The sequence below is a fragment of the Macaca thibetana genome, chromosome 6, assembly GCF_024542745.1.
Source record: "Macaca thibetana thibetana isolate TM-01 chromosome 6, ASM2454274v1, whole genome shotgun sequence".
Classification (NCBI taxonomy): Eukaryota; Metazoa; Chordata; class Mammalia; order Primates; family Cercopithecidae; genus Macaca; species Macaca thibetana.
In genome coordinates, this window is record NC_065583.1 from 65,018,990 (window position 1) to 65,043,779 (window position 24,790).

Consider the following 24,790-nt stretch of genomic DNA (forward strand, 5'->3'; position numbering starts at 1 on the left):
AATAGTATCCGTGAGCAGGGCTACTAGGAAACATTTTTTAAAATAAGGAATGTAGTGTTTGATATTTCAAAATTTATTAACATGGTCATCATAGGAAAAGTCAGAATTATACTGGGCTTCCTCTTGGTTTACAGTTTACAATTGTTCTTATTTTGAATCACATGTTGCAGGGCCTGGGGGCAGGGTCCTTCATAATCTTTTCATTGCTTTGGACTCTAAAGAACTTCAAATTACTTCTCTGAGGCCTCCCTCCAGCATCTGAAAACTCTCACCTCAGGAAAAAAAAAAAAAAAAAAAAAAAAAAAAAAAAACAGTGGAGATTCTATTCTTTCTCAGTTCTGCCAATTTAAGACATGATTTCAGAGAAATTTCTAAGCCAGGGTGTGCCTTGCTTCCTGCAATAGGAAGGTGGAAAGAATAACCATTTAGTACCTTATGACTGGTGAGAAATAGCTGGTGGTTAATGAATCAATGCAAAGGATTTTTCAAATATTGTTTTCATTACTAATGCCTCATTTTCAATTGGTGAGAGCAGAAGAGGATGCAGGGGTTGGAAGAGGAAGGAATTTCAAGACCCTAGGGTAGAGAAGCCAACTCTGATTGTTCTCTCTGCAGTGGGAGGATACCTGAGGAGGGTAGTATACCACCCTCCAAGGGCTCTTCACCTGCCCAGGGTTTCCATGCAACATCTGAAGCAAGGGATACTCAGCTCTAGCCTGTTGCCCTTTGCCCTTTGCCCTTTGCAGGGATGCATTTTTGTTTTCTAATTATTCAGTTCCACTGGAGCACTCAGTTGTTGCAAATAACCCATTTATCGTCATCGACTCTTTTGGATTTTTCCCAGAACTAATTTCATTTTTGAAATAGTTTCTCTTCTTATTGTTTTGAGCAAATTACTGAGCACCTTTATAGATTTATTTTTATTTGTCTGATAGATGCTACTATTAAAGTTCTTTTATATGATTGGATAGAATTTATTTCCATGACTTCAAAAGCAAGGGGGTAGTCGCTCTAAAGATGACCCACTAAGTTTAGAAGTTCATTTAAAAAGAGCTCTACAATGTATTGAAAAGCCATTTATTCAGCAATCGAGTATTGAGTTATCCAACTAAAAGTTCTGTGGATGGCAAGGGTTATAAATGCAGAAAAAATGTGGTACTTGCCCAGGATTTGTACTCCACTGAGAATCCAACTATAATTGCCAACATTTTCCACTTTTGTTGTTTTAATTATTTCAAAATTCAGTAACTATAGGCATCCTGAAACAGTATGTGTTCCCTTATATTGCTTCGAAATCTCATATCACCTTTTTGCCTGCATTTAGAAGGCATGAAGTTTAGACCTGGAAGCACAGGTCTACTCCTCTCCAGTGGGAGACCAATAGCAAATGGAATCCAATGGAGCAGCTGCGACTATCACTTGGAAGCCCTTTGTGAGCCACTAACCCACCACTCCTCCTTTGTGGCTTCTTTTGAGCTTTAGATTTATCCAGCAAACTACAGCATTTAAGCTCTTTCCTATTTTTTATTTCCTTTGATTCTTGTAACAACCCAGTAAGGCAGTAAGATTAGGTGTGTTCACCTCATGCTACAGATTAAAAAACTGAGGCCCAGAGATGTTAAACCACTTGCCAAAAGGTCGCTCAGCCAGTAAGTGGGAGCCTGCAATTCCAAGCCCACTGAGATCTTCTCTAGCTGCTTACATCACCACCACTGACCAGTCTGCTGTTTCCAAGCCTTCACAATGGCTGTGCCACAAAGTTGACTTGATCATTTCTGTGAATGCTTCTTTGGCCTTTTTCATGATACAAGCAGAAAGCTTTAAGTTTGAAAGGCATTTCCAAAAATAACGTTTACCTTATCTTCTTCAACTGCACTTTCAACTTACTCTCTGATCTGTTTCTATCTTTGGACATTTCTGAATTTACACCAGCAGATGAGGAAAGCCCTGTGCCTCCCCATGGATAGATGAAGAGATGCAAAAATGTTTTTAAGGCCACTCTTTATATAACAAAATGAGACGGGGGAAAAAAATCTGTCTGAGATACCATTTTCCTGAAAGGTCAGATCCTACTTAACTTGTTAACAACCAAAAACCTGAACTCAAATATCATCCACTAAAAAAGAGTTCTTCCCAGTGAAAGAATAAGTAGCTTTCATGAGTCCAAAATAGCCAAGGACCTTCAGACATGAAAGAAGAATGATATTTGGGAGCTACAAGTAAGGCTAAGAAGGAATGGATACATGTGAAAAATTTGCAATTCTCCCAGGGAAACCAATGGATTGCTCTAGCTTTACTCTCTCCATGTTCCTTTTAAACTGAGAGGGCAATTTAAATAATAGAATGCCAAAGTCAATTATAAATAGCTTCCTATTATAATACACATTTATTGGGAATATCCAGTCCCCCTAAATTTGGTTGCCTGGAAGGGTTTCATGAAACACTCATAGCCATGAAAAACATACGTAATACACCCCTACCCCATCACTGGGATCTAGCCTGTGTTAAACTCCCACTGAAATCACCAAGTCAATGAGGGAAATTAAAACCCATTTTATCCACAGGTGTACATTTGTGTGCAATTATATGTAGGGGGTTAAAAATGATGTTCAGTAGAACCCCATACATAATCAAAATTGAAGAAAAATCAGTTGCTATTTTAGCATAATAAGGAAATGCAAATTTAAGAAAGAAAGAAAATTTTCATTAGCACACTTCCTTGGTGAATAGATATTAAAATATATTTGAATGCAGGACACCCCGCTGTTTGGGGAGCTTCACACATAAAAGGTGTGAGTTACAGCCAAATTATCCGGCTGTTTTTTGCTTCTCAGTTTCTACCCCTTAATAGCTGATGGAGATAAATCTGGAAATATTTGAAAAGCATCACATTTGGAAATTATTTGATATCTTACCATCTTGCACACTCTTTCCTTATGGTGAATTACCTCAACTGCCTTTTATTACCGAGGGTATTTGTTGGGTCACAGAATCTTTATTTCTTAAGAGATATTTGCTGCTTCTACTTAAGTCACAATCCTTTGTCACAGGACAATCATTTCCACAGCAACCAACTGTGATGTCACAACTGAAGGGAGGAGGACCCTTAGGAAGGAAAGAAAAAGAGAATGTACTTTTCAGGCTAAGGTTTCTGGGTTTTAAAACCATCACTTCAGAAATCAAAATATTTTAGCAGAAAAACCCCCATGACAAAGCTTCAAGGTCTCAGCTGTGACAAAGACAACATTTCAGTAGAAGTTTAAGGGTTTGGGAAGGGGTAGAGATTTTTATGTTGTGGGTTTGGGAAGGGGTAGAGATTTTTATTTCCTTTCATTCTAATTCTGTGCCACTGATACCTGCCAGTAAAATACATTAAATATATTCCAGAAAGAGTTGATTTAGTAGATGAAAAATGTGTCTCCCGAGACCAGAGAAGGTACATTTTCTGTCGTGCTATCATTTCCATAATAGGAACAATGTTTACATTTCTGCAGCCCATGCAGTGCCTCTAATGTATTCGTGTTCTTTCACTCTCCAGAGGCAGGAATTGAGGTCTTTGAGATTTTATTTTTTAGCGACTGCATCAAGCACTTAAGATCTGACAATTGTGATGTGTATTCTCACTTGGCATTAAAAAATAAAAGCTTCAGTGTTTGCATTTGATTAGAGTAGCTCAGCTGGGTGGCTGATTAAGCAGGAATAGTGAAAGCACCTTCCTTCGGAAACACTGATTCCTGGTTAATGTAGTGTAAGATTATGGACGGGTGTAGTCACGTAATTTTTATTAAATTGAAGAGATTAGCTCTGCTGAAAAATCTCACTGTGACAGCAAACTCTAGGTGCAATAATGGGACCTAACACTTAAACCCACTACAGGGCCCCAAATGGTCTTATTTCTAAATCTTCTTTCAGTTCCAATGAGAGAGCTTCATTCAAATATTCAGCATATTCACCTGAAATTGAGTTTGCACTGTTGTTGTTTTTTTTTTTGAGAGGTGATGCAAAATCAGCACAAACATTTGTAGTCTGTGAACTTTAGCTTTATTCTCTCAGTGTAAATAAAAACGACACACACTGTCTTTCCTCTAGTTGCTTGAAAGGGAAACATACTTTTCCCCAGACAGAGGCTCGGGTGGCCACAAGGGGGTCATCGGAAAACATCCCAACTGGAAGCCTAGAGTGTTGTGTGATTTGTTCGGTTAACATGCGTAAAATTGTTGCCTCTTCCTCCAGACTCAGGATAACTTAGTTATCCCAATTCTAGGAGGGGAAGATTAAAAAGCCATAAAGAGGGAAAGAAAGATAAATAACTTTTGAAAGCCAAAACCTCCCATATTCCATGGAGTGAAGCAGGGTAGAAAGTGCAGGTACTGGAGAGAGTGAACAGCACTTTTCCTTCCTTCCCTCCTTTCCTTCCTTCCTTCCTTCCTTCCTTCCTTCCTTCCTTCCTTCCTTCCTTCCTTCCTTCCTTCCTTCCTCCCTCCCTCCCTCCCTCCCTCCCTCCCTCCCTCCCTCCCTCCCTCCCTCCCTCACTCGCTCCCTCACTCGCTCCCTTCCTTTCTTTCTTTCTTTCTTTTTTGGAAAGGAGTCTCGCTCTGTCGCCCAGGCTGGAGTGCAGTGGTCTGATCTCCGCTCCCTGCAACCTCCGCCTCCCAAGTTCAAGCAATTCTTTACCCTCAGCCTCCAGAGTACCTGGGATTACAAGCCCCTGCCACCACGCCCGGCTAATTTTTTTATTTTTATTTTTATTTTTGGTATTTTTAGTAGAGACGGGGGTTTCACCATCTTGGCCAGGCTGATCTTGAACTCCTGACCTCGTGATCCACCTGCCTTGGCCTCCCAAAGTGCTGGGATTACAGGCATGATCCATGGCAGCCGGCCTGAACAGCACTTTTTTAGACAACAAAGAAGGCTACAAATGGAGTCCATTTACATACTGCACACGAGGGGATTGGGGAGGATTAATTAGTTAATGTTTGGCAAGCTGAGCTTGGAAGACAAGTTGTGCAGAGGTGCTATTGTCACTTATTACTGTTATTAATTAACAAGGTGAATGCTAAACAAAAACAAGCCTCGGGGTGTGCTTTCATTTCTTAACGCCATATGCGATGTCTATTGCAGGAGTGATTCGGGAAAGTTACCTCAAAGGCCACGACCAGCTGGTTCCCGTCACCCTCTTGGCCATTGCAGTCATCCTGGCTTTCGTCATGGGGGCCGTCTTCTCGGGCATCACCGTCTACTGCGTCTGTGATCACCGGCGCAAAGACGTGGCCGTGGTGCAGCGCAAGGAGAAGGAGCTCACCCACTCGCGCCGGGGCTCCATGAGCAGCGTCACCAAGCTCAGCGGCCTCTTTGGGGACACTCAATCCAAAGACCCGAAGCCGGAGGCCATCCTCACCCCACTCATGCACAACGGCAAGCTCGCCACTCCGGGCAACACGGCCAAGATGCTCATTAAAGCAGACCAGCACCACCTGGACCTGACCGCCCTCCCCACCCCAGAGTCCACTCCAACGCTGCAGCAGAAGCGGAAGCCCAGCCGCGGCAGCCGCGAGTGGGAGAGGAACCAGAACCTCATCAATGCCTGCACAAAGGACTTGCCCCCCATGGGCTCCCCTGTGATTCCCACGGACCTGCCCCTGCGGGCCTCCCCCAGCCACATCCCCAGCGTGGTGGTCCTTCCTATCACGCAGCAGGGCTACCAGCATGAGTATGTGGACCAGCCCAAAATGAGCGAGGTGGCCCAGATGGCGCTGGAGGACCAGGCAGCCACCTTGGAGTATAAGACCATCAAGGAACATCTCAGCAGCAAGAGTCCCAACCATGGGGTGAACCTTGTGGAGAACCTGGACAGCCTGCCCCCTAAAGTTCCACAACGGGAGGCCTCCCTGGGCCCCCCGGGAGCCTCCCTGTCTCAGACCGGTCTAAGCAAGCGGCTGGAAATGCACCACTCCTCTTCCTACGGGGTTGACTATAAGAGGAGCTACCCCACGAACTCGCTCACGAGAAGCCACCAGGCCACCACTCTCAAAAGAAACAATACTAACTCCTCCAATTCCTCTCACCTCTCCAGAAACCAGAGCTTTGGCAGGGGAGACAACCCGCCGCCCGCCCCGCAGAGGGTGGACTCCATCCAGGTGCACAGCTCCCAGCCATCTGGCCAGGCCGTGACTGTCTCCAGGCAGCCCAGCCTCAACGCCTGCAACTCACTGACGAGGTCGGGGCTGAAGCGTACGCCCTCACTAAAGCCGGACGTACCCCCTAAACCTTCCTTTGCTCCCCTTTCCACATCCATGAAGCCCAATGATGCGTGTACATAATCCCAGGGGGAGGGGGTCAGGTGTCGAACCAGCAGGCAAGGCGAGGTGCCCGCTCAGCTCAGCAAGGTTCTCAACTGCCTCGAGTACCCACCAGACCAAGATGGCCCGCGGCAGAGCCGAGGACGAGCCGAGGACGCTGGGTCCTCCTCTCTGGGACACAGGGGTACGCACGAAAATTGGGCCGCGTGGTTTGGTGAAGGTTTGCAACGGCGGGGACTCACCTCCATTCTCTTCCTTCACTCTTCCCCCACACCCTACAATAGGTCGGTCCCACAAAAGACTTCAGTTATCATCACAAACATGAGCCAAAAGCACATACCTACCCCATCCCCCATATACACACACACATGCACACAACACACACACACGCACAGAGGTGAACAGAAACTGAAACATTTTGTCCATAACTTAACGGGACGTGGCCACACTGGGTTTGCGTTCCAACCTGCAAAACACAAATACATTTTTTAAAATCATGAAAATTCAAAAAGACAAAAAAAAGAATTCATTGATAATTCTAACTCAGACTTTAACAATGGCAGAAGTTTACTATGCGCAAATACTGTGAAATGCCCGCCAGTGTTACAGCTTTCTGTTACAGCAGATAAATGCCATGTTGGGCAACTATGTCGTAGATTTCTGCTCCTCCTCTCTTTTAATGAAATAACGTGACCGTTAACGCAAGTAACTCTTTATTTATTGTTCACCCTGTTTTTCCTTAAGGAAAGGACTCTTCCAGATATCATCCTATGAACAGCTCTTCCGAAAGCCCATTGAAAGTTAAACTATTTAACGTGAAAACCATTAACTGGAATAATTGAGTTTCTTTATTTTTACAATAAATTCACTGAGTAAATAAGTTGGAGCTGGAATTCTGAGCTTTGTGTTTGGACTGTCTGGTCTGTAGCTAAAGGAAAAAGTTAGGAGAGGAATATTTATTTAAATCTATCAGTTCATTTGCTGGTCAGGTCTCTGGCCTATAAACATGCAAAAAAATTAATTCATGTCAAAGTCCTTCCAGATCCTAATTTCTAAAGCAATCAGGAGAGAAGCTTTTAGAATGGCACATCATATCCTATTGGTGCCAACATGGTTTTGTCCATGGTTCCGACTTTCTGTGAAGGCACCAGCTTGCAATATGCCATCTCATTTCATGTTGCATGTGAGACAGCAAACAAAATCCACAAACGGTGTGAACTAATTAATATGCTGGCTGCTACCTTGCATAAATTAATGATTTGATCACACGGGTTCTTCGTGGGGTTACATCTGTGAATAGCCTGTTTTCCACATGTAAATTTGTGCCTTACACCTTGAGTTGTGTACACGTGTAAACTGTCGTTATGATCAACTTTTTCCCCTTTTGAAATAAGTGCAGATATTTATTTAACCCTCCCTTCCCCCCACCCCCCCTCCAGCCCTCTGGAAAACTGGAGTCAAGCAGATGGAAGAATGCAGTGGTGATAGTTGTCATGCTACAGCCTGAGAACGCTGGGCAGCACCACACCCTCCAATGCACACTGCCTTCTAGTTGTGCCAACTCGAACCACCCTTTGGCTGTGCTGCCAAGCATGGACCCCAGTGTTGTGGGTGGGAAATCCCCTTTCATCCTCGAGAGCTCCCTGCTTCCCTTAGATTATTTCAATACGGTGATTAGCAAATAAGGATTTGCTAGCAGAAAAGGGACTAACGTCCCATTCCTCTTTTCTGCTGTGTCCACTGGCTAGAGAGCAGGCTGTGTGTGGTTGGGCAGACACCTGGGAGGAGTCTCCAAGCCATGTGCATAGCACACACATGCAGTGCACACAAAGAAATGACATGGAAATAGATGCAGGCAGGCTGGTCCCTGCTGTGATTAATGAGTAACTCCAGGTACAAGTCCGACCACAATGGATGCTGCAAAAACGTTGACTGGGGCAAAGGATTTTTTGTTTTATTTTTTATTTTGTTATTATTGTTTTTAGGGGATGGGAGGTGATGTGTGTTTTTCTCCCCTTGGTTTTCATTTGCTCAACACAAAAGGGACTTTTGTTTACTCTATCATGAACAAAGGAACTGTCCACATACTGTAAACCATGAGCAGTGTTGTTGTTTTAAACAGTTATACAGTATATTTGGTGGTCTCTTTGTCTGTTTTTATTTCCAGTTGGATCTTCTGGGTTTAGTTTTGTCTTTAAAAAGAATTCAAAAAAAGACTGACAATGACAGTTTTGAGTTGGATAGTGAAAAAGTGGAGCCTCCATAATCAGTTGGTTGCCTTCAGACCTAAGTACTTAGCTGAGGGTGAGAGACCTTTGTTCCAAAAGTCCATTGCAGTTTTGCTGTTGTTTAGGGGTAGGTGATGGTGGTGGTTGTTTTCACTTTTCTTTTTTTTTGGCTTTTGTAATGGAATCCATGTTCACATCCTGTAAACTCTGTCCCCTGAAACCCTGAAGTATTTTCTAGAAATTGAAATACTGTTTTCTTCCTTGAATTTTCTCTAGAAATGCAGAAATTAGGAAGGCGATGGGTCTGTATCCCCCGACCCCTTCTTTCCCATGCTTGACTCCCGAGAGTACTGGCTGTACAGCACCCATCATTGACGTGAGCGGCTGTCTTGTCCAGTATTTGTGGGCCTCACTGCCTCAGCTGTTAAGGAGACCTGTGTCAAAACTTACATCCACATTCCTACGCCCCCACAACCCATCACTTCTGGTGTTAACCCTAAAATACCCACATGTATTGAGCTGGTCTTCTGCATTTAAGTATTTCTTCCCATTTGTTTTCCCCACTGTGTGTGGGGGGAGGGTCCATAAACCCGAGTGTGCCTTTGCTTTCCACCCTTGCTAGACACTGGTAGATGCAACAAATTCAGATTTGTATTTGTTATAAAGTTGTAAAAATATTGTGATGTCACCAATTTTCCTTCCATCTCCACATCCCCTAACATCTGATTCACGACTTAATGTATGTTGTAAAAAAGGAAAAAAAAAAAAAAAAGAAAGAAAGAAAGGGAAAAAAGGAAAAAAGCAAGGAAAAGGCTCTTTATTACTTAAAAGTAATAAAACCTGACTGTTCTACATTATCTTTTGTGTCCTGAATGCTTTTATTTATCTCTTAATTTTTCCTTTTCAAGCTGCTCTCCCCACCCTTTGTGGGTATGATTCTACTCTTTCCTCCATTTCTATCTGGCTTCCAAAGCGTTTGCAGTGTCCACACCCAGCCACCCCCACCCAAATTATTGACGGTTTCTCTGCTCAAACCCAGCCTGGAGCAGGATTTTAGCAGAAGCCATCGGTAATTAAAAGGCAGAGCACGCATTGGCTCCTTCTATTCATTTTATGCATTTTCTTTTTATGGGCTTGTTCATCATCAAACATTTATGGTAGGCTTGATAGTTTAAGAGATCAAGGCTAGGATTTTAGTATGTAGGGTCCACTAAAAATAGATCTTTGCACAGATGTGACTTCAGTCTTTTTACATATTAATAAGGTAGAGGGGGCTGGATTTTACTCCTTGTTAGCATTTATCTTTTGTAACCCAGTAGACACGGTTGGAGGTATATTGGGACACAGCGCTTGATTCTTCTTTTGCAAAAGAGCATTATGAAATGCCTAGATCAGGTTTTCCTCTAGGGGTGTTTTTAAAACAATTATTTTAATAAGTCTTCAGCTATAGTATTTTACTTTTGACCCTCTGACTTTTTTTTTTTTTTTTTTTTTTTTTATGTTTTAAGTCAGTTGAGTGTGGGAAGCTGCAGGTTGAGGCCTCAGTTCATACCTATAGTAACCCAGTAACCTTTAGATTGCCATCTCCAATTGTGTTTCTTGAATTACATCCATAGCGCCTGGCTCTGTTAGGCACAAAGTTGACTAGAATGTAGTTTCTACCTCCTCATTTGCAAAGAGAGACTGACATGGCCATTGTAGTTGCCATTTGGAGGTAAGAACAAAGTACTGATGAAGCTCCCTAGATGTTAGGGTCACAATATTTGTGCTGGTTCTTAAAGAACGAGTTCTCTGAACAACTAGCCCAGGCAGAGGGGACATCCTTTGCAAAGGCACCAAGTGTGCTCTTTGGGAAGCAAAAGGTTCAGCAGGCCTTGTGCGGGGTCTGTGAGAGAGCTTGGCAGGGCAAGTCCAGGAAAGGGGGGTTGGAGACAGGCCAGGAGGGACCTGGTTCCCATATGCTAGGATTTTAGCTGAAGCAGGAGTGCTCCCCTGCTTTGGAGTAAATAAAACAACAGACACTTGTGCTTGGGAAAGCTACTTGGCCATTATGTGGGAAGTGGATTGGCCCAGAGAGGGACGGCAGGTCAGCTGGGCAGTTTGCCAGATGGCATGTCAAGTGTGTAAGAGCAACACAAGTGAAAACCCCACATCCAAGGTCAGATTCTTTAGGACAGACTGAGCTCTGTGATCATCCCTTTTTGCCAGAAAGAACTTCCGTGGTATGTAATTGGCAGGTTAGCTCTGCCCGGTTATACCCAAATGTCTGGTTATACCAAACTGACAGAACGACCAACATCTAGCATGACCCTTTCATTTTAAAAATGGGGGAAGCTTTGCAAGGCTGAGGCGGGTGGATCACGAGGTCAGGAGATTGAGATCATCCTGGCCAACATGGTGAAACCCCGCATCTACTAAAATGCAAAAAATTAGCCAGGCGTGGTAGCGTGTGCCTGTAGTCCCGGCTACTCGGGAGAATAGGGGAATCGCTTGAACCCTGCAGGGGGAAGTTGCAGTGAGCTGAGATTGTGCCACTGTACTCTAGCCTGGTGACAGAGCAAGACTCCATCTCAAAAAAAAAAAAAATCCTGGGGGAAGCTGAGGTCCGCTGAGTGAAAGGATTTGCTCATGCTCCAAAACTAGTGGTAGAGCAGCTATTCTGAAAACAAATTCATAGTCTCTTTCCCCCATTCATTCAGATCAGTAGAGTAATACTAGCTGGAAAGATTTGATCCCACTCACCTATCTAGATAGCATCCCCATCTTTCTCAGTCATCCTTTCTCATAGGAAGCCCTTCATACACACCCACCCTTCACCAGCTGGGCTTCCTAGATCCCCTCATCTGGGCCAAGGCAAGGGGTTGGAAAGAAGCTTGGATCATGTAGGCTTGAAGCATACAGTCCCCGCAGTGCAACCTGATACTTGGTCTCGTGGCTTTTGCTGCAGTCAGCTTTGTTCTGGGCTGCTGAAGAGGTGAAAGAGGCTGAACAGGTGTAGCCAGTATTTTATCTGGGGCCCCGGGGATGTCCCTGCTCAGACACAAAAACTGCCTCAGACAACCCTGACTTTTTATTGTGTTTGCTTGCTTGCTTGATTTTTACAAGGTTAAAGGTTTCTGCAGTGCTTTTAGACTGTTTTTCCAAAGCTGTGGCTGTCCTGATGCAGCTACCAGGCTAGGTGTTTCATGGGATCAGAGATGACATCTTGGACCTGAATGTTTTCCTCAAGGGCCATGTCAGATAAACACAAAAAACTGGTCTCATTGTTCAGCCTTGTAATTTGGCAGAAGCCAAATCAGATGCTCCTGGACCCCAGCGCCTAGGTTTTACTGCCTGAACAAAAGCTCTTTCAACAAAAAGTCATTCAGCAAGTAAAAGTGTCAGAAAAGCACCTCTCATTTCAGACACTGGTACATTTTGCTTGAGGGGAAGTGGTGAGGGGAATTTAAAAGAACCCTTTAGTAACAAAATAACATGATTAAGAGCATAATCCTTTTCCTGGCTCAGCCCTGTGACAGCTGGGTGCTTGGACTCAGTAACCCTTAGAAACCCACATCTCTCCCTTGTCTTAAAACCAGGTGATGACGTGTCTCTTCTACAGAAGTGGGAAGGAAGGGCTCACATTTATTGATTGGGACTGTCGGACAGATGGGGATCTTCAATATTCCATTTAGAATATTGTGTATCCCTCACTCTAACCCCCCTGGGGAAGACTGGAGTTAGGGGGCGGTTGACCTCTACAGAGGGTTACGGCTGAACTGATGTGCATTAAATGCGGCTGGCAGGGAAATGTGCAGATGTCCCTCTAGCAAATGGAAATGAAATTTGAGCAAATCAAGAGAGGCAGCTGAATAGTGGGGGGTTTCTCATTCCCCTCTGCAAACACATCTATGCACACATGTGCATACACAAATGTCACGGGGCTTTTTCCTCTTGGTGTCTAGTATCAAAAATGTCACAGAGGTTGGAACCCATGTATACTGACCAAGTGGTCCTTTTGGGAGGGCGTTCTACCCTTTCCCTGGCAAAACATGGGTTCCACTTAAGCACTTTCTGGTCAAAGGTGAATGTCATAAACTACGGTTTAAGAAATGGGACCCAGGACGTTTGCAGAGGAGATGAGACACAGGTCCCTGCTAGCCCACTGGCACTGGCTGAGGCAGCTAACAACTTTTTCATTCTTCCTAATCACCTTCAGATAAAAGACTCTCTTGAGAATCATTAACATCATTCCCAAAGCAAGTCATCCCTCCTGCTAACAGGCTGCAATAATGGTCCAAATAAGGGGAAGCTAATGAAGGGGGAAAGTTGGTAACCATGAAATCAGAAGCACTTTTCATTGACGGATTTCAAGAGGAACAACAACAAAACAGATGAGGGTGACATTGTATAAAATATCAAATGCCAGGACACTAACATGAAAGAAACTCATGCAGATTCTTAGGGGTTTCCTAGGATGAGAAAGATGATGAAAAACCATTTCATGAGCCAACCACTCTCTTTTTTCCTGTGCATCACAACTGCCCTTACTACACACATTACGGGGTGCTCAGAAAGTGGGCTGCTCTTAGCAAACTTCATATTAGTTCCCTGGCATGAATACTGAACATTTTGCACATCTAGTCCCATGTCAAAGCGGAAGTGTGAATTTCAGTAATATGGCTAAGGTTTATTTAATAAAAAATGAAAAGTGGAAGGGTACCCCCCACCCCCTAGAGGGGGGCAGGGCTTCCAATTGTCAACAACAATGACATTTTGCATTTGTAGCACTTTACAGCTTGCAGATATAATCTTGTCCATTATGTTGCTTAATCCTAATAACAGCCTAGTGGGGTGGGCAGCATATATATGATTGTTCCCACTTCAAAGAAACAGGAGTTTAGAGAGAAGGGATCTATTGAGCACTGATCAACATAATAATGTAGTCATATTTCAAAAACCTGTGTGTCCACATCACCCCCCTCAGCTCTCTTGGGGACACCTTAGGTTACACAATTACTCCGCTTCACTGAAGGGGAAGAGTCTCCTACAGCATTTCCCAGGGGAGACCGTTACAACAATAAAGTCCCCAAAATAAAGGCTAGGCACACACATTCTATTTTAAGGGCATTGTGCTCTAATATTTTTCCATCGTTAAAGAACACAATCTTCCTTCCTGCGTCTGCAGAGCCCTGATGCCAGCAGTGTTATTAGGAACTGTCAACAAAGCAGGAAAAGAGGGAGCTGGAGCCCAAGTCAGGACCTCCCTTCTGGGGGCGCACCCTGCCACTTTAGGGACTGTGACACCAACTGCCTCTGTGAAAGAAAAAGGATGAAAGCCTCAGCTTTTGTAGCTGCTTCATCCTGTTCAGTCCACAGAGATCACAAAAAAAATTTAGGAAGCTTGTAAGAACCCAGGATGAATCAGAAGCAGAGAAGAAGAAATGCCCTGTACCTAGAAGGGTGAAGAACTTGTCCAGCCTCAGAACATGGAGGTAAAGTTAGTTTGAAAGTAAGAGACATGTAAGAAATATCCACTGTTGTCATTTCACTTCAGCTCCACGGTCACTGTAGCACAATGGGTACCAAAGCAACCATCTGACTTTACCCCTGATATCGATGATTGAATGATTTGGTTGAGTGCCTAGAAAAATCTTCCACTAGGAGACAGAAGAGAGAGCTCGGCTCTACTTAGGGACCCGTCTTCCTCCTCCATGTCGCTACCCCTCATTCCACGTTGCTACTGCCACAGACAAGCCTTCCTTGAGTTAGTGAGCTGTAAGTGCGTGTGGTGCAAGACAGACAGCACCAGCTTCTCTGGCGTGGGTGCCCAGCCTTCCTCCTGCCCTCGGGGCAGCAGTGCCTGGCTGATCATCACACAGACCTATGCTATGGCACTCTGAATAAGCCAGCATCTTCCACTCACCCCTCTCACAAATGACCTCCGACAGATTCCACTCAGAGGGAGGAGAAAATGGGCATTCTTCTTAGAACCCCCGCAGTTCTCTTTGTGTTTGCTTGTTGCTGTTTGTTTGTGAGACAATTGAAGCCCTGTTCACAGTAAACAAAGCCTTGTCTCAGAACACAAATATGCTTCTTAGTGAATAGGGAGAGGCTTGGTTGCAATCAACTATGGCAGCTCTGGTATAAAATATATATGTAATTCCAACTGCCTTGCAATGATTACTTAATTATGTACCCAATAAAGGTAACTACTCTGGAAACAATTAACTTTCCCTGATCAGACGGGTCAGAGTCCATAGCCAGTCAACTTTGGAAAGGAAATTATATATTCCAAAGTGGTGTATGTGTGTGTGTGTGTGTGTGTGTGTGTTGCGTGAAACAAAGTTGTCTCTTGAAGACTGACGTAGGTGTTGACTGATTTGAATTCTTATTTGTGTTTAATTTTATTTAAGAACCAAAGATTTATTCCCCTCATTTCCAGGGTGAAGAGAAGGCCTGTGATCACATTTCATGCTTGGGGAGAAGAGATAATGTGTTAGACTTATATGTATGAATAGAAACAGGTAAATAGTCATATTTCCTTCTAACTTTGTAATTTAAACAGCGTAAGTCAGTAGGGAAGGGTTGTAATTGAAGCCAAAGTAAGTGAGGTGAAAATTACTAGGTGTTGGAGTATCTGCATCTCATTTTAATTAGGTGACTGTAATAGCAAGATCAAAAACTTTTCCTTGTCACTCAATCTGTTGGGCTTTCTGATCGAGAAACCAAAGGGATTGTTTTGTCTTCAGGAAAGGGTGACCTAAAACAATCCTCTCCAATTACCTAGGCAGAGCAGCAGACAGATTTGGGCTCAGAGATGAGTGAGGCTCAGGGAAGGTGTGTTGTGAGACCAAGGTACTCTAAGACCAGCCCCACAAAGGCCAGCCCCTAAAGCCTTTAGGGACAGTGATTCTTAATTTGGCAGCTTGGAGTTTTTTCCCTTCCCACAAGGCAAAGTAGCTTAGAAGAAAACACATCACATCATGAGTCTTGTGGGCCTGGGTTCTAGTCTGAGCTAGCCTCACCATTTGTGGGTCATCATTTGGGACAGTCTTTCAAATTCTTGGCACCTCATTTTCCTCATCTGTACAATGGACTTAATGACAGCTGCCCTGCCTACCTTACAGGAGTGCGTAAAAGTCACATGAGGTGAATGTTCCACCTCTTCTCCAATGGGATATGCTCCTCTTCTTCAATGTGCGTACAAAATGAGATCCCAGTCCTCTAAGTTTTCAAATTAAATGACCTTGAGTTCCCATCCTGCTGATAATGAAAATGTCTTTTTCTCTTCCGTAAATACTCCTTATCTGTCAACAAAAGCAGCCAGAGGGACCAGTTAAACAAAAGCCCTGCCTAGTCTGATAAAGAGTTCTGGCTCCTTTTCACAGATGAAGCCATCTCAGCCACGTGATGCCCATATCAAGGCCTGGGGGGCTCCACACACTGCAACGCTGTCTTCCTTGTCCATTCCCAGATGAAGAGTCCAGGGAGAACTGTTTATGCTCTTGATGCAGGGCAGGCAAGCCAAAAGTGGAGCTTAGCCCACAAGGGTTCTTGGCTTTGCCCAGGAAAGAATTCAAGGGCAAGCCAGAGGTAGAAGCAAACAACTTGATTGAAGAGGCAGTGTTACAGCGCCATGACTACTCCTGCAGTGCAGGGCTACCCCTTAGGCAGAGGGTAGTGGCTCAGGAGTTTCCAGTCATATTTATACCCACTTGTAATTGCATGCAGATTAAGGGGTGGTTTATGCAGAAATTTCTAGGGCAGGGGTAGTAACTTTGGGGTCACTGGTTTATTGCCACGGAAAGGGGCGGTCACTCTAGGTGTTGCCATGGCAATGACAAATCAACATGGCTTGCCAGTGGGTGTGTCTGATTGAAAGCTGCTTCTGCTCAGGCTCTCTTTTAGCTAGTCATCAATCTGGTCCCATGCCAAGCCCCTGCCTCTGGAGTGGAGTTCCCCCTCCTACCTCATTCTCACTGACTTCTGCCTCCCTTTACCACCTGGTGCTCTTCCTGACTGCTCAGCCCACTCTTGCCTCCAGCCAGGACATTGAGGCCTAGAGAATGAGGCCCACAGTGCACTGCAGGAAGGACAATTGTAAACACTCCCTGTGTTCGGTCCATGAGGCTTACACTCATGGACATCAGTACATGATACTTGGTGGCCTTGGCTTTCCTGTCTACTTTGGTGCCATGCTCTTTGAACTGATTCACTCACAGCCATTTTCCCTAAGCACATCTGTGGTGCTGCCCTGTCCAGGCCCAAAGTGTTTGCATTCTGAGCTACAGATGGCCTGGATAGAAGTAGCAGTTACTCAGTCCTAAGTTTATCCCTGTCTCTTGTCCCAAGAGTTTGTGACATTCTTTACAAGGAAAAAGCTCTACCTTATTTCAACTATAAAGCATTATACCAAATATGTGATGGTCATTATTATACTTCTAATGGTGCTGAAAGATCTAGTTCAACACCCACCTTTTAAAGAAAAATAAACCAAGACATAAGAGGTTGCTCAATTGCACACTGCTCATTTGTGGCAGATCTAGGAGTACAAGGCATGTGTCCCAATTTCTAATTCATTGTAAGAGACAACACTCTATTAAAGTACAGACTTCTATATTGTAATCCCAGAATGGGGAGGCTGAAAAAAAAGATAGAAATTGATTTCACTCTCATGTAGCAGCCCAGAAGCCCATGGTCCAGGACTGTGGGACAGCTCTTCAGTCTTCAGTGAGTAGCTTCCATTTCAGGTTCAAGCAGCTCTTCTAATTATGCCAATTTCTTAGTCAATAGGAAAGCCAAAGAGAGAGTGGGTGCAAGAGCATGCTGAGTCATTTTGAAAGGGTAACCCCAGTGGTTGTGTGGAGTACTTAGCTCACACCCCATGGGCAGGAATATAATCCCAGGGTCACACTGAGCAGCAAGGGAGGCTGGAAAATGCAGACTTCGGGGCCTTGTGCTCTTCTGAAATTCAGAGGTGTGCATCATTTTTGTAAACAAGGGAGATTAAAGAGTAAAATGTAAAGTCTGAAACTGTAAAACTCCTAGAAGAAAACATAGTGAAGATGTTCCTTGACATTGGTTTGTCAATGATTTTTCTGATAAGAAAGTAATAGCATGGGTCAGGTGTGGTGGTTCACGCTTGTAAGCCCAGCACTTTGGGATCCACCCAAGGCAGGTGGATCATATGAGGCCAGGAGTTCAAGACTAGCCTGGGCAACATGGTGAAACCCCATCTCTACTAAAAATATAATAACTTAGCCGGACATAGTGGCGCACAGTTGCAATTCTAGCTACTCGGGAGGCTGAGGCAGGAGAATCACTTTAACCTGCGAGGCAGAGATTGCAGTGAGCTGAGATCACACCTCTGCACTCCAGCCTGGGTGACAAAGTGAAACCCTGTCAAAAAAAAAAAAAAAAAAAAAAAAAAAGATAAGATAAGAAAAGTGAAAAAAGAAAAGAAAAGAAAAGAAAGTAACAGCCCAGGCAACAAAAGCAAAAATAGACAAGCATGACTACATAAAACTAACAATTAAAAACCTTCTGCACAGCAAAGGAAACACTCATCAGAATGAAAAGGCAGTCTAAGGAATGGGAGAAAATATTTGCAAACCATATACGGAAAAGGGATTAATATCCAAAATATACAGGGAATTCACAAAACTCATAAGCAAAAAAACCTGATTAAAAATTGGGCAAAGGACACAAGTAGACATTTTTCAAAGAAGACATACAAATGGTCCACAGTTATATTAAACGCTGCTAAACATCACTAATCATCAGAGAAATGCAAGTCAAAACCACAATGATATATCACCTTCCACCTGTTAAGATGGCTATTATGAAAAAGACAAGATATAACAAGTGTTGGTGAGGGTGTGAAAAAGGGCCCCCTTGTATTCTGTTGGCGGAACTGTAAATTAGTACAGCCATTATGGAAAACTGTATGAAAGTTCCTCAAAAAAATTAAAAATGGAACTACCATATGATCTAGCAATCTCACTTCTGGGCATATATTCAAAGGAAATGAAATCAATATGATGAAACACTACCTGCACCCCCGTGTTCATTGAGGCAACATTCACACTAGCCAAGATTTGGATACAAACTAAGTGTCCATTAATGGATAAATGAATAAACAAATTCTGGTACATATATACAACTGAATGTTATTCAGCCATAAAAAAGAAGAATATCCTGTCACTTGCGACAACATGGGTGAACCTACAGAACATTATGTTAAGTGAAATAAATCAGACACAGAAAGTCATATACTGCATGATCTCACTTAGCTGTAGACTCTAAAATAGTTGAACTCATAGAAGTAGAGAGTAGAATGGTGGTTGCCAGGAGCTGACAGGGTAGGGGAAGTAGGGAGATGTTGGTCAAAGCCTACAAATGTTCAGTTACAAGATGGATATGTTTGGGGGATCTGAGGTACAGCATGGGTGGCGACAAGTGTTAATTAATTTGACTAATGTAATTATTACACTATATATGTATATTAAATCATCACATTGCACACCTTGAAAATATTTAATCTTTGTCAATTAAAATTTTTAAAATAATTGTTTTAATTTTTTAAAAAGGGAAAATGTATGTATACATATACACACATATGCATATAAATATGTGTATATATACACGTGCATACATATGCATATGTATATGCATATGTATGCACGTGTATATATGTCTATATGTGTATGTGTATATATATGCGTGCTATATATGTATATAGTAATTAACCACTACACATGCTACATCAATACCTGGTTTAGGCATCCTGCCTCCACCAAGCCTTCCCTGAGCTCCCTGGCAGTGTTGTGCTCTTCTCTCCTCTCCCAAAGGACTCTGTGCATAAAGGTTTTTAATACACAGTGCACTGGAAAGCTTTGCTTCCCCATTAAACTAGAAGCATATCAAGGGCAGGAACTGCATCTTTTTTACCTTTATAAGCCCACAGTCTACATTGAGCCCGGTAAACTGAGGGGCACAATAAATCATTTGCTAAATGGAGTTATCATTATTAGACATAACATAGTAAAGGTTGAGTCTCCATGCACCACATAAACAAAATTATTACTAGTGAATATCATAGTTGTCCTAATAGTTGTAGCATAAATTACACACTCACCAGGTGTCAGGCACCGGGCTATGTGTTCTCTGGACATTAGGTCATTTAATCCTCACAAGAATACTCTTAGGAAAGTAACTTCTGTTACTTCCTTTGGCAGATAAGGCAACTGAAGGCCAGAGGAATTAAAGAACTTTGCTATACTCACCAAGTTAGTAATTGGTGGACCCATGGTATATATTTGGGTGACCCCATAGCCAGTGCTTTTAATCATCTTGTCTTATTAGGTGAAGTGGGACAGGGTATCCTTTTAACGTGACAAAGAGTGCCTATCAGAAACCAAGAGACAGCCAACACTGCAGGAGCCTATGTGATTAATAACACAAGAGAGTCAGACTAATCCCTTAGCAACATTCTTCCAATAATATACAATAACAACGTGCAGCCAATCCCACAGATATTCCATATGTGCACAACCACGTCAATACTGCAGAGATGCTCTTTCTGTTTTCCAAAGAGCTTTAACACATAAGATATAGTTAGTAGCTGACATTTGAAGTATTTAAAACAAAAAATTAAATTTTTAATACCCTAAAATCCCTTGACCCTTACTAGAACCCCACCCCAGCACACAGTCAAGTACCTCAGTCATTTGCAAAACCACAATAACAACTGAACACACAAACATAGAGGAATATAAATCAGAGGTAGCCCAAGAAAGCAGAGTGGGCATCAAGGGATTCTGACCTGGATGATGGCACTAGGGACACACAAGCACATCAGCTCTGGAGACTAAGCACATGCATCGAGATCTTGGCTGAGTACAAGCCTGAGAGAGAGAGAGACAGTGCGAGAGAGGGAAAGGTGTTTATTTCTCTCTTCATTAATGCTCTGCTGTGTAAGTGCTGATAAGAATCTTCTAAAACTATTTTAGGAGTTTTTTTTTTAATGTAACTTGGGTTTGTTGGGGGCAGAAGACTCATGATTTGGAGGAGAAAAAGACAACAAGATTTGATTTCACAGATGCTTCAGAAATAATGGCACAATCTTATCTGTTTTCAGCAAATATAATCTGAAGCATTCAACCTCCGATAAAGGTGTATCGCCTTCATTCGTGCAGCAAACTGCAGATTAAGCTTTTTTTTAATGCTGTTCAAATTGCCTGTGAAGCAACCTTTTATGAGATATGATGGTTCAAACAATTTTGCAAAGAGCAGAAGACAAAGAATACATTTTTACCCTGAGCTGGTTTCCTAGGAAACACTGAAAAAATGTAATACGATATCTCTTAGAGGTAGTTCAAGGACCAGGGCTCCTCTTTACTTATTTAATTTTTTTGAACAGTGTTCCTCTCCCCGCAGTGGAAACCTAGAAAGTTGAACAAACTCTCTTGTACCCAGCAGCCTGAGTGTCCTCTTGTTAATTGTGTGCCCACCCTAAACAAAGGAAAATTTGAGCCAAGTTGCACATTCATTAGTCTTTGGTACAATTTGAAATAAGAAATTAAAGAAATAGAATTTGAACATTTTGCTCTACCATAAAAAAAATCCCCAAATACCAACAACCAAAAAATAAAATAAAATAAAATAAAATAAAATAAGAGGAAAAAAGCCAGCCCACTCTTTTTCAAACCATGTCTAAATTAATCTGTTGCAAGGTCTCCAAATACCGTTTATTTTAGCTTTATTTATACTTTGGCTCTTCACCCGTCTCTGATGTGCCAGCATATGCAGGCTGACAGCATTGTGCCCGAATTAGCAAACTAACACATTTCCCAAGTTCAGATGCAAGACCACCAGGGGCTGGAGGTAGCAGAGAAGCCCAGGATGAAGTGATGGGAGAACCTGCAGGTCGGGAACATGTTAAGGAGCACAAGGTTGTCTGCAGTGACACCTCTGTGGGCCTTGATTTCCACCATTCATTACTCGTGTGAAGAGAAAATCAAAATAGGAAAAGTGAAGAAACATCTGGGCCGTGTGGGAAGGAGTTAAATCTGATTTTAAAATAAATAAGGCGTCAAAGCTTCAGTTTCACTTATTCAAAAATTTAAGATGAAAAGCAAAATGTTGGTTTAAAGAAATTTGGAATCTTTTTGTGGGTAGGAAGGGGCTGCGGCCTCAAACAAAACTCCTCACTCCGCAGGTGCTTCTGTCCTGCCTCACCTGAGGATAAGGCAGGGAGTTAAGAGGACAGTGTGGACGGGGGGCTCCCTGCTAGTTCGCCCCACACCTTTCTTCACAACCACTGAGTCTGGGGAAGACATGACATTCTGGGAGGAAACCTCTTCAAGCTGAAAACAATACCATTGTTTCTCATTTGGAATCTTTGAGGAAGGGAATTAGTGTGGGAGTCTTGAGGGTCATCGAAACACATGGAATCACTGCCTTTTTAGATGGGACACTGTGTGAGGAGTAGCCTAGGGAACTGGGAAATGCCAAGTCAGCAAAAGCAGATTGGCACATGCCATGGTCCTCCTTAAGGTGGACCCAGGCTTATGGCGATCCTCCTTAAGGATCCTCCTTAAGGCAGGTCTTCCTTAAGGCAGACCCTCCTTATGGGATCCAGGCTCATGCCAAAGGACACGGCAGGCCTTGGGGGTCCTCCCAACCCCACCGTACACATTTTTTTTTTTTTTGAGACGGAGTCTCACTCTGGTCCCCCAGGCCGGAGTGCAATGGCACGATCTTGGCTCACCGCAACCTCTGCCTCCTGGGTTCAAGCGATTCTCCCGCCTTAGCCTCCTGAGTAGCTGGGATTACAGGCGCCTGCCACCACGCCTGGCTAATTTTTGCATTTTTTTAGTAGAGACGGGGTTTCGCCACGTTGGCCAGGCTGGTCTCGAACTCCTGACCTCAGGTGATCCGCCCGCCTCGGCCTCCCAAAGTGCTGGGATTACAGGCTTGAGCCACCGCGCCCGGCCTATACTGTACACATTTTTTAATGCAGGTTGAACTAGATGCAAATGAACATGAGGACTTCATCTGAAGACAGAAAAACCAATTTTAGAAGCACCCTGTGGGATATGTGGGAAAGGAAAAAGGCAACCCATCCCGTTTGCCTTTGTATCATAAGGGGCAGGTGAACATGAAGAAACACATACATCCTCAGGCAGTGGCAGAACTGAACTGAGCTGGTTTCCTAGGCACCGTGGGCCTTTGGACGTCGTGTCTCCTGGCTTCTTTCTTTGACAACAGCATCCTATCTTTCCTTTGAGAGTTAATGTTCTCCTTGCTACAATCTTGATGCGACCATTAATTAAACTTGCTGGTAGTCTCCTAACAAAGTGGTGGGCAGGTGACCCAAGCCAGATCAATCAACATCTTTTTCCCAAAATCTTTAGAAGGAAGTACTCAATGATTGGTGCGCATGCCTGAACATATCCACACCCACTGGAAGTGCCCTTGAAGGCCCAGACCCAGGCTGTCAGTTGGAAGGAGCTCTGGACATAAAGGTAGAAGAATACCTATATCAAGTAAGGCCTGAAGTTAAGTGCAGTTTGAGGGAGAAGCACATATTGGCACACATGGTGGTGAGACTGGAGATGGAAGCTACTGTATGAGCCTTCTGCTGCAAATAAGTGGGGCTATAGGCATCATGATTCAGCCAGGTCAGCCTAGACCTTCCGGAAGACATTGGTGAGTCACAAGGACAGGTCACTGGGCCTTCTGGACAAAGTACAACTTGGGGGCCAAACTAGCATGACATATAGAAAGATTCATTTGATTACAAATCATAGAAACATATTCAGCCCAGTTTAATTAGGTAAAATGGGGATTTGTTATGAGGATATAGGGTGCACAAATGTTTTTGCTTTTCTTCGTCAGACGGAGTCTCGCTCTGTCGCCCAGGCTGGAGTGCAGTGGCGCGATCTCGGCTTAAGCTCCGCCTCCCGGGTTATTCTCCTGCCTCAGCCTCCCGATAGCTGGGACTACAGGCGCCCACAACCGCGCCCGGCTAATTTTTTGTATTTTTAGTAGAGACGGGGTTTCACCGTGGTCTCGATCTCCTGACCTTGTGATCCGCCCGCCTCGGCCTCCCAAAGTGCTGGGATTACAGGCGTGAGCCACCGCGCCCGGCTTCCATTTTCTTAAGTTTATTTTTATATGTGCATAAGGTAAGGCTTCCATCTTCTTGTCTTCCAAACCAATACAGGGGGCTCTTACCTGGTATATTGAGTAAGGCCCTCCATATCCACAAGTTCAGCATCCATGGATTCAACCAATCGCTCATTGAAAATATTTTTAAAATTAAAAATAATATAACATTTAAAATAATACAGTATAACAACTATTTACATAGCATGTACACTGTATTAGGTATCATAAGTAACCTAGAGATTATTTCGATTATACAGGAGAATGTGCATAGGTTACATGCAAATACTATACCATTTGATATCAGAGACTTAAGAATCTGAGGATTTTGATATCTGCGGGGGTCCTGGAGTGAATCCCTGAAACTACTGAGCAATGACTATATCTCAAAGAACCTGATGCAAGAATTCATTGGTTCTCATAAGGGCCTGAAACCTAGAATTACAAATTCAAGAAGCAGGGCACTTTCTCTCTCTTTCTGTGGCATCCTGGCCTCTAGTGTCCCGTCTTAGTTCAGCTCCAAAAACTGCCACTCTCTGATTCTCTGCACATGGGTCTAATGTGGCTGCTCTAGAAAGGCAGCCTGAGCTTCCAAAGCACATCACTCTCCAGTTCAAGCACCCAGCAGAGATGGGCCAGCTTCTCTGTGTCTCAGCCTTGTGACTTGGGATTGGAGCCCAGGGTCTGGGATCTGTAACTGTAGTGGCTTTTGTGTAAGGAGACCTGGTAGCCATGCTGCCTGAGCAGGCCATAGCTTACCTGTGCTCCCTGGAGCCTCCATGCAGACAGAGGCAATATCTGCCCTCTGGAAAATTTCTCAAGTGCCATCTAAGGACAGAAGGAGTGAGCACAGCCTGATTCTGGAGTTCAGTAATTACCACTTATAGGTTGAGCAGCTTAGAGAAATTGCTTACATGTTCAGAGCCTCAATTTCCTCATTTTAAAAAACAAGAGGGTGTTTATGGGAGATAATTGAATTAGATAATTTAAGAAAAGTGTCCAGCCCATACTGGATCTCCATAAGCCATTTTCCTTGTGTTACCTGGGCATATAGAGGGTACCAGAGGGATCAGAGGACAAGGACCCTTTCCTGTGAAGCACACACAGGTA

General features: G+C 43.6%; 2 protein-coding genes and 1 pseudogene across 10 annotated transcripts in view; all 3 read left to right on the forward strand.

The window, feature by feature from the left end:
- SEMA6A (semaphorin 6A) overlaps positions 1–9,384 on the forward strand; it is a 133,835-nt gene extending 124,451 nt beyond the window's left edge. For 5 of the 7 annotated variants that reach the window (XM_050793046.1, XM_050793042.1, XM_050793041.1 and 2 more), the window contains one exon: positions 5,122–7,179. In XM_050793046.1, coding sequence (XP_050649003.1) covers positions 5,122–6,320 — 1,199 coding nt within the window. In that variant the 3' untranslated portion in view covers positions 6,321–7,179. Of the gene's footprint in view, positions 1–5,121 lie in introns of all 7 variants that reach the window. The other 2 variants (XM_050793039.1, XM_050793043.1) reach the window with 1 other exon arrangement.
- ATG12 (autophagy related 12) overlaps positions 1–24,790 on the forward strand; it is a 1,142,999-nt gene that overhangs the window by 433,201 nt on the left and 685,008 nt on the right. The window lies entirely within an intron of this gene.
- Positions 7,793–9,384, forward strand: LOC126956246 (uncharacterized; annotated as a pseudogene). The gene has a single exon (XR_007726258.1). The product of XR_007726258.1 is annotated as an uncharacterized LOC126956246 (transcript).